The sequence below is a fragment of the Podarcis vaucheri genome, assembly GCF_965113315.1.
Source record: "Podarcis vaucheri genome assembly, chromosome: 12".
Lineage (NCBI taxonomy): Eukaryota > Metazoa > Chordata > Lepidosauria > Squamata > Lacertidae > Podarcis > Podarcis vaucheri.
In genome coordinates this window covers 43,452,319-43,469,435 of record NC_138750.1, presented here as the reverse complement: position 1 = coordinate 43,469,435, position 17,117 = coordinate 43,452,319, and the positions used below count along the sequence as shown (strand labels likewise).

The 17,117-nt window shown below is 42.0% G+C and overlaps 1 protein-coding gene and 1 long non-coding RNA gene across 11 annotated transcripts in view; both read left to right on the top strand.

The window, feature by feature from the left end:
* ABI1 (abl interactor 1) overlaps positions 1-17,117 on the top strand; it is a 95,156-nt gene that overhangs the window by 71,911 nt on the left and 6,128 nt on the right. For 2 of the 10 annotated variants that reach the window (XM_082193800.1, XM_082193798.1), the window contains 5 exons: positions 1,271-1,411; positions 6,074-6,174; positions 8,101-8,184; positions 11,123-11,299; positions 14,373-14,459. In XM_082193800.1, coding sequence (XP_082049926.1) covers positions 1,271-1,411; positions 6,074-6,174; positions 8,101-8,184; positions 11,123-11,299; positions 14,373-14,459 — 590 coding nt within the window. The remainder of the gene's footprint in view (positions 1-1,270; positions 1,412-6,073; positions 6,175-8,100; positions 8,185-11,122; positions 11,300-14,372; positions 14,460-17,117) is intronic. The other 8 variants (XM_082193801.1, XM_082193803.1, XM_082193804.1 and 5 more) reach the window with 5 other exon arrangements.
* LOC309515733 lies at positions 15,334-16,288 on the top strand. Its single transcript, XR_014212640.1, has 2 exons — positions 15,334-15,502; positions 15,570-16,288. It is a non-coding gene; the product is annotated as an uncharacterized lncRNA (long non-coding RNA).

Sequence of the window (17,117 nt, the reverse complement as noted above, 5' to 3'; positions counted from 1 at the left end):
GTAGTCATCCAGAGTGGGGCAACTCAGTCAGATTGGTGGCATATAAATAACCACCACCACCTGAATTATTGAACAGTAGTATCCAAATATATTTGGATACAAATATTAGATATATTTAATATCTAACAGTCGCCTGTGGTTTAGAGCTGGCTCTATGGTTTCCCCAATGCATAGCTGACTTGTTGATTTGGGGTGGAAGTGGTTTTTAATACAGAAAAAGGAGAAATTTTCATTCATGAGCTTGCTTAATTTTCCTTAGATGATAAAAAAAATCTAGGAAGCAAGATTACTCATAAAGTAGAGAAGCTGTTTTTAACAGAATTTTAAACAAATTATTTAATGAAGCATGTAGCTTTTTCTTTTTTAAAAAAGTAGAAGTTGCCAAGTTGAACACCCAGCAGAGCAGAAACTTCCTGCTTTAGGTTGTAGGTGGAAGTTTAAGAAAAGGCAATCCCTTACAGAAACTAGCCATTGGTATTAAAGGTGTTATGTGCTGTAGATGACACAAGAAAGGATTAGATGAGTATATAAATCCTACACAGAGCAGCAAGCAGTTGCTTGGAACTCGAAAAGGAGCGCGAGGGTTATAAATCTAAGGAAATACCAATAAGTGCTGTTTAGTGCCGACAGGGTTGGAAGGAACTCTTTATTTTATTGAACTCTAATGCTAGGAAGGGAGAATTCCGTGATGCCTTTGAAGGCAATGAATTGCTTGGGGGTGGAAAGTTAGGTTCAGTTGCATTGAAGGGTAAGAAATGTGGGTAGGCACATATAATACGTTGCAATAATCAGACGTAGAGATTGCCGGAGCAGAGACAACAGACATTAGGCTATCCCTGTCCAGATAGGGGTGCGGCTAGGCCACCAGTTGAAGCCGATGGAAGGCACTCTATGCCACCGAGGCCACCTGAGCCTCAAGTGACAGCAAAGGAGCCAGAAGTTTTCCCCAAGCCATATCCCTGCTCCTTCAAAGAGACTGTAACTCCATCAAGCGGCCTCTCCCAGCCATCTGGTTTAGGGAGACGCCCACTAACAGTGCTTTAGTCTTACCTAGTCTAAGCTTCAGTTTGTTGGCCATGGGTCCTGCTAGCTAGGGATGACGGGAGTTGTAGTCCAACCACAGCTGGGGGACCCCTAAGTTTGAGAAACACTGTTAAGATGATGTGCACTGAACTGTGCTGTAGCTACTTGTTTCCTTAGTCAATTAATAAGCCTCCCTCTCTCTCTCTCCCCACCCGCTTTTGTTCTGTGTCTTGTTTCATCTCACCAGACGGAACACACCTTATAAGACTTTGGAGCCTGTTAAGCCGCCAACAGTCCCTAATGATTACATGACCAGTCCTGCAAGGCTCGGAAGCCAGCACAGTCCTGGGAGAACGGCATCCTTGAACCAGAGGCCCAGAACACACAGGTACAGTTCAAGACTCTGCAGGTGGCCTGTCCTGAAACTTGATCCCAACCAAGCATGATAAAAGACGTTGGAGCATAAGAGATACGGAACAAAGAATTTTTTAGTTCAAAGCACTTCCTGTTTCTAAAGTTTGCTTTGTTTGCAACAAAAGGGTATTCAGTTGTGGTTCCAGCACAGCCCGTGGAACTCATTGATATGTGAGCCTGGTTTTTAGAATTCACTCGTGGTCTCTTCCGGTCCACAATTAAGAAACAGCTGCTTGGGAGAAAACTGACACAGGACTTAGTTCCTGACTATCACCAGGATCCAAATAAATATTGAAGTATTTCTGTGAGCCTAAGGAATATTGAGCCTGCCCCTGCCCCACCTGTTGATAACAGAATCACCCTATATGCTACGTAGCAAACTATTGATAATTATTCCTAACGAGGTTTTAACAATGAAAATACAAGGACATAATCCAGACAGCAGCTAAAATAGGACATCTCCAAAACTAAATCTTGATCCTGCCCCTAATCAATACTCTGATGATCCCTTAACAGCAGAAGCAGCCTTTGCAGCTGGAGTCAGTCAGGGCCCTGTCTTACTGGACCAGTTATAAATGGGCTAGACAGAGAGCAGGTCTTGCAGGACTTGCAGCAAGGAATGGGAAGAGTTCACTGAATTCAATGAGGCTTGCTCCCAGGAAAGTAGAAGTCAGTTTAGTTGAACTCAGTGGGGCTTATGCATGCACAGATTCCACTTAAACCCGAGTGTGGAAGCAGATGCGACTTGACTAGTAAATCACTTAAACTTCTCTTAAATTAGCTGAAAATACATTAAATATATTATATGGAAGTTTATTTAATATTTTTATTAAATCTACTGCTTCCTTACATTTTAAGGCCCTCTACCGCCGCAGGGAGCCTCGTCAATGCCCTCTGCTGCAGGGAAGAGTGGTGTGCCCTCCGCCGCCAGCAGGGTGGCGCAGCAAGGCCCTTTGCCACTGCAGGGAGATATGGCGGGACCTTCTGCCCCCGCAGATATGTATTGTGATATATCAAGATATTGTGATGTTTAGCTGGTGATATCTTGTGATGTTGAAAACCAGATATCACCCAGCCCTAGAACCAACATGTCTGTTGCCTCATCTGGAAGGATGGCAGGGTAAAAATGTAAAACAAATATAACACTGCTGAATAACCACCATCACTACATACCCTAAAATGGTAAAGACAAGATCAAGAGCAAATCTTCTTAGAGTGCCTGGTTTTCAGGACCTTTCGTTTTTATAAGTTAACCATTCCTCTGTTTCCTAAATAAAAATTCATATTTGCCAACCATTTTAACAAATGCATAAATAGCAGTTTCATTCTCCCCCCCCTTTTTTTTTACTTTGAGAAGGCAGAATTCTTGATGATAGATGGTTTAAGGAGTAGAAAATGGTTGTGCTGTCATACTTATAACTCTGAAATTAACGGTATAATGTAAGATCACACTTAGTTAAGTTAGTGTGTGTGGCTCTCACATACCAGATTTCTGTCAAGCTTCTTATGTGAAGCAACAAGTTTACTGTGTTTTGCTGTTTCTAGGTAGAGAAAGTGTTAATTCTAGGACAACTGCAGAAACAGATAATTATATAGTCTTGTGGTTACTAGTAGTCAATTGAAATATGAGAAATCCCACTTCAGACTTGGGGGGGTGTAGGTGTGGTAGGCAGATTACATGCTTAAATATTTCACTGTGTTGTAAAAAACAACAACCCTGCTTCTGGAAATCTAGCAGTCCATCTTGGTGGATTTTAGCGCAGCCCCTTCCCAGATTCCACTGCAGGGAATATCCATTTCCTGGTAAGGGCATTAAGATCAACAAATGGAACCCGTTTAGTCTTGACACAGTCTGATAATTATTGACTTGTGGCTGATAGCTATCATCCATAGAAGCCAGCTTTTTCACTGCTGGCGCTGGAACGCACTCTCTGCTGAAATAGGAGAGACGGTATCTGTACCTGTATTGGCATTCTGCCGGTCTTTGAAGACACACCTGTGTACACAGGCATTCCCTTCATCCTGTGACCTGAGTCTCCTGTTTTAATTGCTGCTGTGTTTTGATGCATATTTTAATGTTTGTTTAACTGGTCAGAACCATTTAGAAGTCTATTCTGACATGAAGCAGTGTGTCAATTAATTATTGAATTATTATTTTTTTATACTCCACCTTTTTCCCTGATGGGACTCAAAATGGCTTACAGATAAAAACAAGAATCATTAAAAACGCAGGGGGAAAACCAATCATTAAAAAGCAATTTAACATGAATAGAATTAAAACCATAGACATATATAAAATCTATTTAAAACATGCAAATAATTGCATATTACTAAATATAAATTACTGATAGTTTGATTGGGGAGGGTTCAGACATGCCGAGCTTCTCACACCTGTAGTTTGATGTAGTAAAATTACATGTGATTCTTCTGGACATATAATTTGGCCACTATCTGCAAATGGCATGCAAAATTTGTTCCCCCATTCTTCAGTCTACATTCCCAGACTTTTATTAGAGGTTTCTTCTGAATGAACAGAACTACCTTCTTATTCCAAATTGGCTCCCTGTGAGTGTCAATAAAACTTTGGAGAAGAATAGAACACAGCTGCTGGCTGTAGTGGAATAGAAGTTAGAATTTTCAGCACTGTGGCTTATGCTGCATTAATGGTTAAAGACATACCAATGGTCATTGTAATGAGCGGGCTGTGATTTGATATATATATATATATTTTTAGCAGTGTAATGGAAGCTTATAAACCCAGCACTTGCTGCCGAGCTTGAAAAATGACAATAGTTCTATTTTGAGAGAGGCTGCAGTCACTTAAAACACTGTCTTATTTAAAACGGTTGCATAAATGTCTTTTTGTACGTTCATTATTTGAGGCAGCGGAAATGGACTCTTCAGTGTCATGTAAGTGGTTTGTGGTACGGGATTCAGCTGCAGCCATGGCAACAGGTTCAAGATCCTTGGCATGCAGAGCACTAATTTTTCTGGGAATAATCTCTGATCATGGTAGCAATCTTTATTTCTTCTCTTTCATGTAGCTCTCTCTCTCTCTCTCTCTCTCTCTCTCTGTGTGTGTGTGTGTGTGTGTGCGCGCGCGTGTGTGTGTGTGTGTGTGTGAGAGAGAGAGAGAGAGAGAGAGAGAGAGAGACTGATTTTTTTATGCTTGTTGCTTGCCGCTTTGTCTTGTGATGTTTGTGGATAATTGGAAGCAGTGGGTAGTATATTTTTAATTTGTTCTTTTGTACTGTTGTCTCAATGGCTCTCAAGTTAGCCGGCAGCATGCTTAACTTCCTTCTTTTTGTATCTGACTGGTCTGTATCCATGTGGGTCATTTTCTCCAGCTTCTGACTCACCCAAAAGCACACTGAAGCACTATTCCAATACGTAGCGAAGGTGGAGGGCCAGACTGAGACCATGCTCACCCGGATAGCATCATCATTGTCACTTTATTTGCACGCCTCCTTTGCACAAACAAAACATTTTTCTCAAAGCTGCTACAACAGTGAGAGCGGTGACACATCACAAAATCAACCATTGCAAGAACAATTTGATAACAGCAGCAATAATGAAACAGGAAAGTGATAGCAAATGTAACGGCATGCAGCAAAAACAACATTTCAGTAGTATAAATGGAGTAATGTTATACCTTTGGGCAGCAGCATACTTAACAAGGGCGTCTCAACAGTCTCAGCTTGGTCCTAGATGCTCTCTACCCACTGCTTCTTTGCCAACTACAAATTGGACAAGGACCAAGTTACTCTGATCAAATATCAAGGTCTCAGCTTCTCCAAAGTGTCTCTGTCCCTTACGCATCCCTATTCAGACAACATTAAGGAGCTAAACTGGGGTCATGGATAGGTTGATGAATGCACATTATATCACTACCAGTATAGTTTCACCCAGGAAAACCTGTCCTTAGGTGTGAATTGCTGTTGCGTTAAACATCTATAAATAAGCTCCGTTCTCCACTGTCCTCACCAAATGTGTTTAGGAGATATGTTTTCTTTCTCACTAGGTTGGCTGACAGCTTAATGAACAGAGTGTTAAGCAAAATTCACCAACACTCCCAACACTTCACCTTCTTCCGGTGCTTTTTCACAACAATCCTAATGTGTAGTGCCACTCTGATATTTTGGGAACAAGGAAACCTTTTCCAGAGTAGATGGCATCAGAGTTGCAAATTGCTTATGTTTTGACACCTTTAACATGCAATTTATCACCCTTAATTACTTTAGGGTGTCTGTAATCATTTAGGAACATTATATTAGGCTAACAGTTCTTTAGTTCTCAAAACGGTTGCTTACACTTTTTAATTAAATACTCTGATAGCTGAAACGGGGGGTGTATGTGAGTACGTAATGACTTAGCTAATTACATCTGTATCTGTTAGAATTTCGTGCATTCTTCTCTGCTGATATGATAATAAGAGGCAGGGATCTCTCCCTCCCTTCCTTTTTTTGGGGGGGGGGGCGGATTTAATTTATAGCTCTTGGCTTTGTCGTGAAATGGAGGTAATTTGTCACACTATTGACCTGGATTCATTTTCAAGTATAACATGTATTAGAATAATTGTTCTTGAAAGACATCTATTTATCTGCTTGGACCTTTTGTTATTTTATTTTTTGAACAGTGGCAGTAGCGGCGGAAGTGGCAGTCGAGAAAATAGCGGAAGCAGCAGTATTGGCATTCCCATTGCCGTGCCTACACCTTCACCTCCGACTATTGGCCAAGGTATTTTCCAAGAAGCTCCTTAAACAATATCCTATGTAATAGACAGGATTAATTCAGGTGCTGGATGAAGTTAATAGTTTTCAATTGTGCAAGTAAGTGAAGGGACCACCAGGACTCACTGGCTTGCTAGACAGGCACAACATAGGACTCAAGTTTTCAGTAGCACAATAAAGGGCATTCAATAAAGGTGTTGATTTCAGTAGGCTGCTACTGAAATGTGTCTTCAAATAAAGGCAAAATAAATATTCAGTGCTAGTTATCCAGGCACTACTCATATAGTTATATTACAGCCTTCCCCAACCTGGTGCCCTCCAGATGCTGTTGATAGACTCCCAACTCCCATCGGCCCCTGGCGGCATGACCAATAGTCAGGGATGATGGGAGTTGTGGTCCGACAACATCTGGAGGGCCACAGGTCCTCCAGCCCTGAGTTGAATGCAAAAAAAAATCACATTGCATTAATATGGTAAAATGCAGTTTTGTCCACAATAGGGAACTCAGCTCATAAAAACTGTGGATTTATGCAATAAACCACCTTCCTTCACAATTTAGATTAGCTTCCTCAACTATTATTCTTTCTCACGCTATCTCGGTTTGCCTAATTCAAATGATTAAGTGGGTTGAGATGGAGAATACTTTGTTCCATGTAGATTGCCCTGTCGTTCAATTGGATTTCTAGGAAGGGCTGAGAACGTGGACTATGTTAGGACCGGAAAACACAGAAAGATTGTAATCAAAGAAAAGCTTTCAGATTTCCTCAGAGAAGCAGTTAGAATTCATTCGTCTATTCAGTGGTTGTAGTTTATTTTTAAAAGAGGCCTTGAGGAAATGCTGCAGGTTTTCTTCAATTTTCAAAGGGTAGCTGAATCATCATGTTGATTTTTTTTTTAACGTAGGGGTACCGTGATGATCCAAACAGAAGCTGGAGAGGATTGAAATCTATTAGGATGGCATTCAACTAAGTTTTGCTTGGAGTAAGCCAAGTCAGGTCCATGAATTTCAGTGGGTCTACTCTTAGTGAAACTCAGTTGACTACCACTCTTACTTCTCAATGGAAACTACTTCCTTGTGGTGGGGAAACCATTCATCTAAGCAGAATAAGACAAATGTGGAACTAAATCTAAGCTGGAATTTCGTGACTTCTGCTACTGAATTGTTCTTGGTCTTGCCATCCTGATTTACAGTATACTTCCTCCTTTTTGGGTGTACAAACAATTTTTGAATACTTCTTTTGCATGCACATAGGCCCTTTCCATGCAAATGTCAGATGAAATGTTAATTCAGCCTGGGGGTAAGGAATTGCAAGTCTACACAGACACGGGACTATTATCTGGGCCAAGGCTCATATTTTGTGCCCCCCATTGACTAATGACTCTCACTGAGTATTGTGAGATGGATTTAAATGGCTGTATAGCCTTCCTGAAGTTGTAGGCCATTTAGTGTTGTGGAATGGATGCAGGCAGCTGTATTCCCTTCCCCAACCTGGCATCTTCCATATGTTTGGGACTGCAGCTCCCATCATCCTCGACCATTGGCCATGCCGTTTTGGGATGCCGGTGGGAATTACAGTCCAGAAATATCCACAGGGCACCCGGTTGGGGAAAAGCTAGATGTCATGATGTCCACTTGGGAACTCAACCACAGAGTGCATGTAACCATATGATGCCATATGCTGGAGGGGGCGCTTTATCCTGCCCCTCCTCTCTTGGTTTTTGATGAGTTCTGTCTGATGGGCATGGTAAAATATGCTTCGCCACGTGATGGAGTGGAAATGGACCTCCACTTGGCTGAATTGGCCTCCCAGTGACTTCACAAGCAGCCAACACCGCATTGTAAATGGGGCACCTTCATCTGCCCAGCATTTTCACCATAAGTCAAAAGGTTAAGCTCTGGATCAAGGCCTGACTTGGCAATCTATTTTAATAGCACACATATCTGCTCCTCCTCCTCCTCCTGAAGCTCCACCAGCACCACCAATGCCCCCACCTCTGGTCATGGGCAGTGTGATAGGTGAGACCTCTTGAAAGAGCTGGCATTATTGCAGTTCTTTAACAAAAATACTTAATCAACTCCCCCTTTGTTCACTAATGAATGTATACATCCTGGGTTGTGTTGTGTGCATTTGTCCTGCTACAATAATAGAAGCTTGGGGGTTTAACCAATCTAACCCCAACTAATTTTTTTCTGTGGTGAAAGCCTCTGAAAGTTTAAATATAGACACAGGAATCTGCCTTTATAGTGAGTGTCACTTATTACAAATAGCCTAGTATTGCCTATTACAGGCATAGGCAAACACTGGCCCTCCATATGTTTAGGACTACAATTCCCATCATCCCTGACCACTGGCCCTGTTAGCTAGGGATGATGGGAATTGTAGTCCCAAACATCTGGAGGGCTAGAGTTTGCCTATGCCTGGCCTATTATGCTATTAGGCAGTACTTTCCCAAGGTCATTGTACAAGATCCTTTGATGAGGATGTACCATAGATTGGGCCTTATGGGTGCAAATATCTGCTCTGCCGTATATATCACCCAAATGTACATTGTTGCACTGGGGTGAGCTACCTTTAGTCATTTTTGTGGTTTGCCTTTAAAACAAAAACCAAGAAAACCTCTGACCCTGTGGCCCACTGCTATTGCTTAAATTTACAAAGCCAGAGTGCCTAATTTGTGTTTATGTGATATGTATGTCTGTTCCGCAGCAGAAGGGCACCTAGCATTGCAAGAATCTGAACTAGCAGGCACCAGGTGGTGTGCCAGAAATGGGCAAGTGCCTGTGATCTGTTTTCTGCTCCCCCAAATCCACATTATGCATTCAGAAAACTTGTTGGTAATGTGGTATTCAGAATAATTAAATATAACCAATTCAGGGGGGCACAGATCCTACTTCAGTCTCGTGTTCAAAAGTAACTCATGTGTAGATCATGTGTCAATTTCACACATTCTTATGTTCTTGGATATATCACATAAATGTGATATATGTGCATAAAGCACATTGGGGTGACCCTGCCTTTTTTTGATGGCTTGCCCTGAAGTGGTGAGCAGTGCTTTTTACTACATTTAGCATGCATTATAAATTAACTTGAAACTGGACCACCAGCGTGGGTCTTAGCCACAGGTAGTCTTGTGCTTTCTTGAAACCACACAGCATTTGACTCTCAAAGTGCAACTTTTAAAACTTGTTAACTTGAAATGTTTAATTTAATCCAGGGAGGGGAAGATGTGGCCCCCTGAAAGCTTTTGGATCCAAGACCCCATCAGTTCCCACCAACAGGGCTATTGGCCACGGATGATGGGAGTTTGACAACATCTGGAGGGCCACAGATTGAGCCTCCTTGATTTAACCAGGTGTACCTAATAAACAAGGGATGCGGGTGGTGCTGTGGGTTAAACTACAGAGCCTAGGACTTGCTGATCAGAAGGTTGGCGGTTCGAATCCCCGCGACGGGGTGAGCTCCCGTTCCTCGGTCTCTGCTTCTGCCAACCTAGCAGTTCGAAAGCACGTCAAAGTGCAAGTAGATAAATAGGTACCGCTCTGGCGGAAAGGTAAACGGCGTTTCTGTGCACTGCTCTAGTTCACCAGAAGCGGCTTAGTCATGCTGGCCACATGACCCGGAAGCTGTACGCCGGCCCCCTCAGCCAATAAAGCGAGATGAGCACCGCAACCCCAGAGTCGGTCATGACTGGACCTAATGGTCAGGGGCCCCTTTACCTTTTACCTAATAAACAGAATAATGGTTTTGGTTGGGACTCTATATTCAGTAGCACAATACAAGGCATTGACGATTTGTGTTGTGTTAGCATTGGTCTTTAGCATGCCTTTGATTTCACAAACGTTAAAAGCTGAAATAACTACTAGTTATGTAGGCACTACTCATAGTTATGCTGATTGCTTTACTGCAGCCTTTCCCACCCTTTTGCCCTCCAAATGCTCTTAGTAGCCCCAGCAAGCATGGTTGATGGTAGCAATGGGCAAAGACCATTTATAGAGCAACAGGCTGAGGAAGGCTGCTCTGTAACAGGCAGACAGCAGGAGGATGCTTTTTGCTTTGACATGAACTTGAGAGGCTTTGACCCAGATAACATTGGTAAATGTTCTAATACTAGGTGAAATAGAGTTTGTATAACCTAATGGTATGCTTTACGGCACACATGCACCTGTTCAAAGTAATGGTGTGTTTGACTGTCTTAACTAAGACAGCTTTAGCAAACGAGAGTTACAAGTTCAACTAGTGAATGTGGACTTTTACCTTACCAAAGAGAGAAAACTTGCATAGCTAAGTAGATAACAACTGATAATCATTGTTTATAGCACTTCCCTTGGGCAAAGTTTTTACCTTCTTTATTGATCTGAAACCTGGGAGATATCAAACACATTTTGGATTTGTACTGAGGGCTCCAATGTGTTAATGATGTAAACTCTATGTGGGACCTCATGCCTTCTGTTTTATGCACGAGAAGAGTTCAAGGGCTAGTCCATTGAAGACTGTTTTTCAGAACACTAGTCATACTTGTAACAGCATGGAAGAAATAATGTCAGCTATTGTCCAGATAATATAAAAAGCAATACATTTATACTTGTTGAATTCAGTGTAGGTAACACGATTCTATCTGCAGCACATCCTGCATATTTAAATGGTTCCAGTAGCTCTGGAAGCCATAAGGATCAAGTTTAATGAAGTTTTAGAGTTTAATAGCATTGTGCATTTTCAGAAGTTAAAACTATAAATAAAGAAGAGTAAATTTCAGCCCTTCCCCTTCAACATTAAGTAGCCTCCTTCCAAATCTTCTGCTCCATCAATTTTCATCACTGGGGTCTTGGGGTTCCATATGTTTGCTGTACTGTGGGCTTTGTATGTGCTCCCTCCTGGTTTTCTGCACTCTCTCCCCAAGTGTTATTATTTTTGCTTATCTCTTTTTGTTGGTTCCTTTTGGTGCCTGCTTTTCAGCTGCTCCTGGGTCAGCTCCTGGTTCCCAGTATGGCACTATGACCAGGCAGATATCCCGACACAACTCTACCACTTCTTCGGCCTCTTCTGGTGGATTTAGGCGGAATCCTTCTGTGACTGCCTCGTTTTCTGCTCAGCCTCATGTTAATGGCGGTCCTCTCTATTCTCAAAACTCAAGTAAGCTGCTGGGTTACTACAGAGCCCAGAACTCCTGGGGTCGCTTTTGGGATTTGATAGCTTTGCATTTGTCTTGATTTATCCATAATTTGGTGACTAAGGTCTGGTTCAGATGAAACAAGTCTGCACGCTCCATCATAGTCTCTCTGTTCTCTTTCATCTGTTCTGTGTTTGGCTTTCACACTTCTGTTGTGGTTTAGTAAATCACTGTTTCCTGTTCCATCTGAACCAGAAAACTGTGGTTTAATCTCTTATGATTACATATCAGAATCTGGCCATGGTTTTATTAGACCAAGACTGTTACACCTGAACTGGGCCTAGAAAATAACACACAGTATATTTTGCTACATAATAATTTGTTTGAAAGAAATATGTTTTTAAACTAGGAGTGAATGTGACTTGTGTTTTTTTCTTCAGCACTGAATAACCGTCCATGGTCTTAGAAGGACTTTCTTAAAAATCTTGTTTAGTTTCTCACCCTTTTAGCCCTTTCCTTGTCCCCCAGCTTCAGCTATAGTGTTTTTGTTCCTATTATGATCAGCTATAAATTATCAGGGAGCCAGGTTAGAAATCTGACCCATAACCTGGAAAAGTAGGCCTCCTTTCCCCATTCAGACAGCCACCTTTAGTGTTCCTCCCTGTTTATATGGAGATGTTACATTTGAATATGGTATAGACACTTGCAATCAAACACATATAGTTCACAATTCAGACTACTGATTACCATATTTTGTGGAGGAGATCAGCTTTGCAATTTGGGTCTCTGCATATTGGATTGTATGCGCTGTAGCTGAATGCAGTGTCCCCATGTACGTGTGGTTCACATCAGATGTTCAGGTACACTTTTGTTCCCTTCTACGCATTGTACTGCAACATGCGGTGAGGGACCTATTGTCTGATCCAGCCCATTGTGTTGAAATGGTGAATTAAATTTGTACTACTAGTTAGTTAGTTGGCTGCCTGTCCATGTTCAGAGGTAAAGTATGTGAAAATACAGAGAAACGGTCCTGTCACGTTCAGTGGGTGGCTTTCAGTAGGACAGAAATATCCTCGTGAATTGTCCTAATCATTTTAGCATTCTTGTTTTTGTATGTGTTTTTTTTTTTTTTTGTATTGCAAGCTTTTGTTCAAATACAGGCGCAAGGCCGATATATGAGTAGTGTGCCATGCTTTAAACAATAGCCTCTAGCCACTAATTTTAACTTGTCAGTTGTTTTCATCCTTTTCTGAAACTTAATGATTTAACATCCCAGTCTTGACAGCATAGCTTCCAGGTTTCCCAGTTCCCTTGGACTGCATTTTTCATGCCAGGCGCAGACGTAATTTGTAGCCTTTGTGGGGAGAGGAGAAAGAGAATTCAGGAGGTGGGGGGGTGGGGGACAGGACTGGAAGTGAGATCTCTTCAAAACAGTTCATCATGGTGTGTTTCAGTTACACTGGCACATAGGGGAGGCTAGCTTGTTTCAAAGTTAACTCGGTGCTCAGATTTAATTGTCGAAAGAGGAATGCTGAATTCCAGCATTGTTTAAAATTACTGCGTATTTGGCAGTCTAGAACCTGTTTCAAAGTTGCGATCCCGGTCCTACTACTGTGCTGAATGTGGGGCCTTCAAGATGCTTTGAATCTAGATTGGATGAAATGCTAAAATAAAAATGTTCCCATCCCTTAAAAATTCTGGCTCCGTCCTGCTGCCCCAACTAACTCCTCTTGAGACAAACATCTTCATACACAGCTTGCTCTGGTGGGTGTGTATACAAAGCTCATTTCAAAGATGAAAATGGTCCCTTAATTCTGCATGCAGCTCAGGCACTGACGAAGTGGACTTTGAAGGATTAGTGGCATGGCTGCTAATGAGGTAGAACTTCTGTCTCCATCTGATGTAGACTCAACAGACTTTGTGGAGGCTTGCAGTCATGCACATGCAAGATTGGCGACTAACACACTCAGTCACACCTTGTTGGCTGCCCTCACAAGTCCTTTAAATTACCTCTTTTCTCCTTCCCATGAACCTAAGGAAGGAAGGAAATTTGAGGGTCCCTCTGCAGAAGACTCAGAACACAGATTCGTCGCTATGGGCTTGCTTAACACGCCATTGTCGTCTTTTAAACATGGGCCTTTGCTTGGCCTTCAGGATTCTCTGTGCTCTTTGACTGCCTTGTCAGCCCCAAAGATCCTTCCTGGTGATGCTGAACAGATGAGCACAGAATCCTTGCTGTAAGAAGCTGAAAACGAGGTAGCTTCATCCTGCACCATTCTGACACCCCTGGAATGCAATAATAAATGAAGCCCTTTACAAATATGTCCCATGAAGCTTGACTGATAGGCAGAGACAAAGTCATTTTATTTTTAGGGATATGCTGACATGTTTATTTGCTAGTTCACTTGAATTGTGGATTTTCTTGAATTGCAGTTCAGCAGAAAAAAAGCCATCTCTTCTGAAAACAAATTGCTTTCCTAAAAGCCTTCCTGAAGGGATGCACAAAGCTGCTTCAAAATATAAAATTATAAAACAACGTAGTATATTCAGTCTTATACAGAAGGGCGGGGCTCCATAGACAAATCCCCTCCGTAACCATTGCCGTTTTCTGGCTTGTTTATTTCAATGCTCGCTGCATAGCAGAGCTCCTATTGAGCTCCTTCCCATGGCATTTTACTGTGAAAAGTATCCTCTTGCTAAAACACAAATTGCACTTTCCCCTCACGCCCTGCCAGTTCCTGCAAGATTTTGCTGCAGGATGTCAGGAAGTCTGGGTTTAAAGCAGGAAAAAGGAAGAGTTTTGTTCAAATCAACAAGTGAAACCTCGGAAAGGGAAGTGTGGATTTTAGCCTCATCCCTAGTTGGCCCCCCCACCGCCCCTTAATGGAGTTACAAATTGGCAAAAAATGCCGTTCAGCAGTGGTTGTATTGCTGGGAAAGCAAACTTTGAAGGAGGTCCTGCTGTGTGCATTCCTGTTGTTCATTGCATACCTTGTTTTGTGGTCCATTGTTAATGACAGCTGCTTTTTGTTTTTGTTTTCCTTCTCCTGTATCTGTGTTTACTTCTCCTGTTTATGGCGTGTGTGTCGCTTCCAGTTTCTATTGCTCCACCCCCTCCCCCTATGCCTCAGTTGACTCCACAGATACCTCTCACAGGCTTCGTGGCCAGGGTGCAGGAAAACAGTAAGTTTGGCAGCTCAGCTTCTCCAAAGAGTAGAGCCGGTTCTCTTTCTCTCTCCTAGCATGCATGGTTGGCCAGTCAGGCTCTTTCCTTTGGTCTTTATTGGGTTTTTTTTTTGGGGGGGGGTCATTTCATTTGTTTTCTTTCCTCAGTGAGATGCTAACTCCATCTTTCATTTTAGTGCCAACATGGAACTGAAGGGGAGTGCCTTCTCTTCTGGTTTTTTTGTTTTATTTTATTTTGGCATGATGATTACTAACGGCATTTTTTGAACTGTGGCTTTTCTCAAAGGGATATGTGTGTGTGCACCCGGTTCCCCTTGCCCCAGAAGAAACTGCTTTCTTTTTAAAGAGTTCAAAATGCAGTCTGGAGACTTGGTATGAGATTAGCTACAAGGGAAACACCACCAGGGAAGGCTGCAAAGTCGTCAAGGTAGTCCCCCCTGCAAACTGGTGAAATCCCTAAACTTATATTTTTGACTTGGGAGACTCTCACAAAAAGGCATCAATGTGAGATGCGTTGGTTTAAAAAGCCTTTATTTTGCAAGCCACAACAACTATGGACAATCCTCCGCAAAACAAGCTCAACAACTCTGAGCCATCTCCCCCCATTTCCTTGAATTTGAGCCCCCCAAAAGTCTTGTACACAGAAAAATACGGTAGATCTCAGATCTGTCATCCTATGGTGGCATTAGGCAAGCGAAAACACTTCTGCTCACTGAAGGGTGGGCCTCTCCAATTTTCACCAATCCCTTCAACATATGGCAGCCCTCTAAACCATATCCCTCTCTTCCCCCTCACCCCTGGCTTTTCTATACTGTCAACGCTTTCTGGAAATGATAAATGAAAGGTTCCACTCTGGTTGAAGGAAGTACAGTGGTGCCTCGCAAGATGAAATTAATTCGTTCCGCGAGTTTTTTCGTCTTGCGGTTTTTTTCGTCTTACGAAGCACGGTGTCGGAAAAGTTTTGGAAAAGCTTCAAAAATCACCAAAAACCTCAAAAAAGGCTACCACACTGCGTGCTATGAGTTGCTCCTCGAAGTCAAGTCGCAACTGTATTAACGGTTTTAAGAAAAAGGAAACAAACTTGCAAGACATTTCCGTCTTGCGAAGCAAGCCCATAGGGAAAATCGTCTTGCGAAGCAGCTCAAAAAACCAAAAACCCTTTCGTTTTGCGAGTTTTCCGCCTTGCGAGGCATTCGTCTTGCAAGGTACCACTGTGCTGAAAGTCCCCTGGGGTTTTTTTGGTGTTTTTTTTTAGGAGTGGGTTGTGATAGTGAGATGCTTTGTGCATTTTTAAAAATTACTTTGTACTCCAGTTTTAAAAATAAATATAAGAAGTGATCACCATATCCTACCCCACAAGAAACATTCCATACATATACAATGTCAAACATTAAGCAAGCTGGTAAATAGTTTAGAATTAATTACATCAGCTGACACTTTGTGCATCTTGAGACATCCCTGCCCTAGTTTTGCCAATAATGCAACTGCAGGGTTGAGATTGGATGGATTACAATTTTCCTGGGCATTCCAAAGCTGAAACCAGCACGTGAAGCCGCGAAGGGAGCCTGTATTGGCTTATATGAAATACAGATGTGAAGAGTGCACTTCACGAAGCTTAAATTAACTGTGGCTAATGAGTTCTGCTCAGTGACATTCTAGAGATACGGAATATCAGGGCATGCATTTCATATTTCAGATCAATCCAAGCAATTAGTTTTGCATTTCCCCCGCTACAACATTTTAAAAGAATGAATGAACGGAAAACGATTTGGCATTAGTGCCATTTAAAAATTTGACCACTTAAAATCTCAGTAATTAAATGAAAAGTGGCATTGAGACTTCAGTTTATTATATGCCTTATTTGGTTTCTCTTCATTATATGCTAGCTTGAATTTGGGGTGTTTCGTAAAACACGCAGAGGCATCATTAGTGATATCACTGTATCTGCTGAAAAGCTTTTTTTTTTCAGGGAAAGGGAGGTTCTGATTTAAAAGCACATGTCAATACTGAGGCAATGAAGATTTTCATTAGCTGGACAAAACCAAGAATGCTCTATTCTGAATGAGCATTATATTTTGTTCTTAAGCTAAAGAAAATTGTGAAATGGGCATCGTTTCTCTTTAAACCCCCTGTGCCAGTTCCATATGAAATGGATCCAGTCCGGAAAATGTTACGGTTTCATGTGCATGTCTGTCTCTCGTGCTAAATGGATTGGACCAATAAATTATGGGGTGCAACCCTTTGGGAACGTTGTCTAGTCTTGTATTGGAAAAGCTGTTGTATTGCAGCAAACACATCCATTTCAGTGTGGCTTTTGCGGCAGACGCTCCCAGAGGAACGATGGGCCTATTGCCATATAACACAGCACTGACAACAACAGCTTATACTGCTGCTTACCTGCTGAAGTCAGATTCTGAACTGGGTTTAGATTTTGGAGCCCTGCAGTTCCAGCACCTGTTGCCCACCCAGATGCCTTCAGGATGCTCATAAGCAAGGCATGGAAGCGGTGACCCTCTAGCAGCTGGTATTCTGAAGTATTTGGCACAGCAGCAGTTGGGCCAGAAAATAATAATAATAATAATAATAATAATAATAATAATAATAATAATAATAATTTATTATTTATACCCTGACCATCTGGCTGGGTTTCCACAA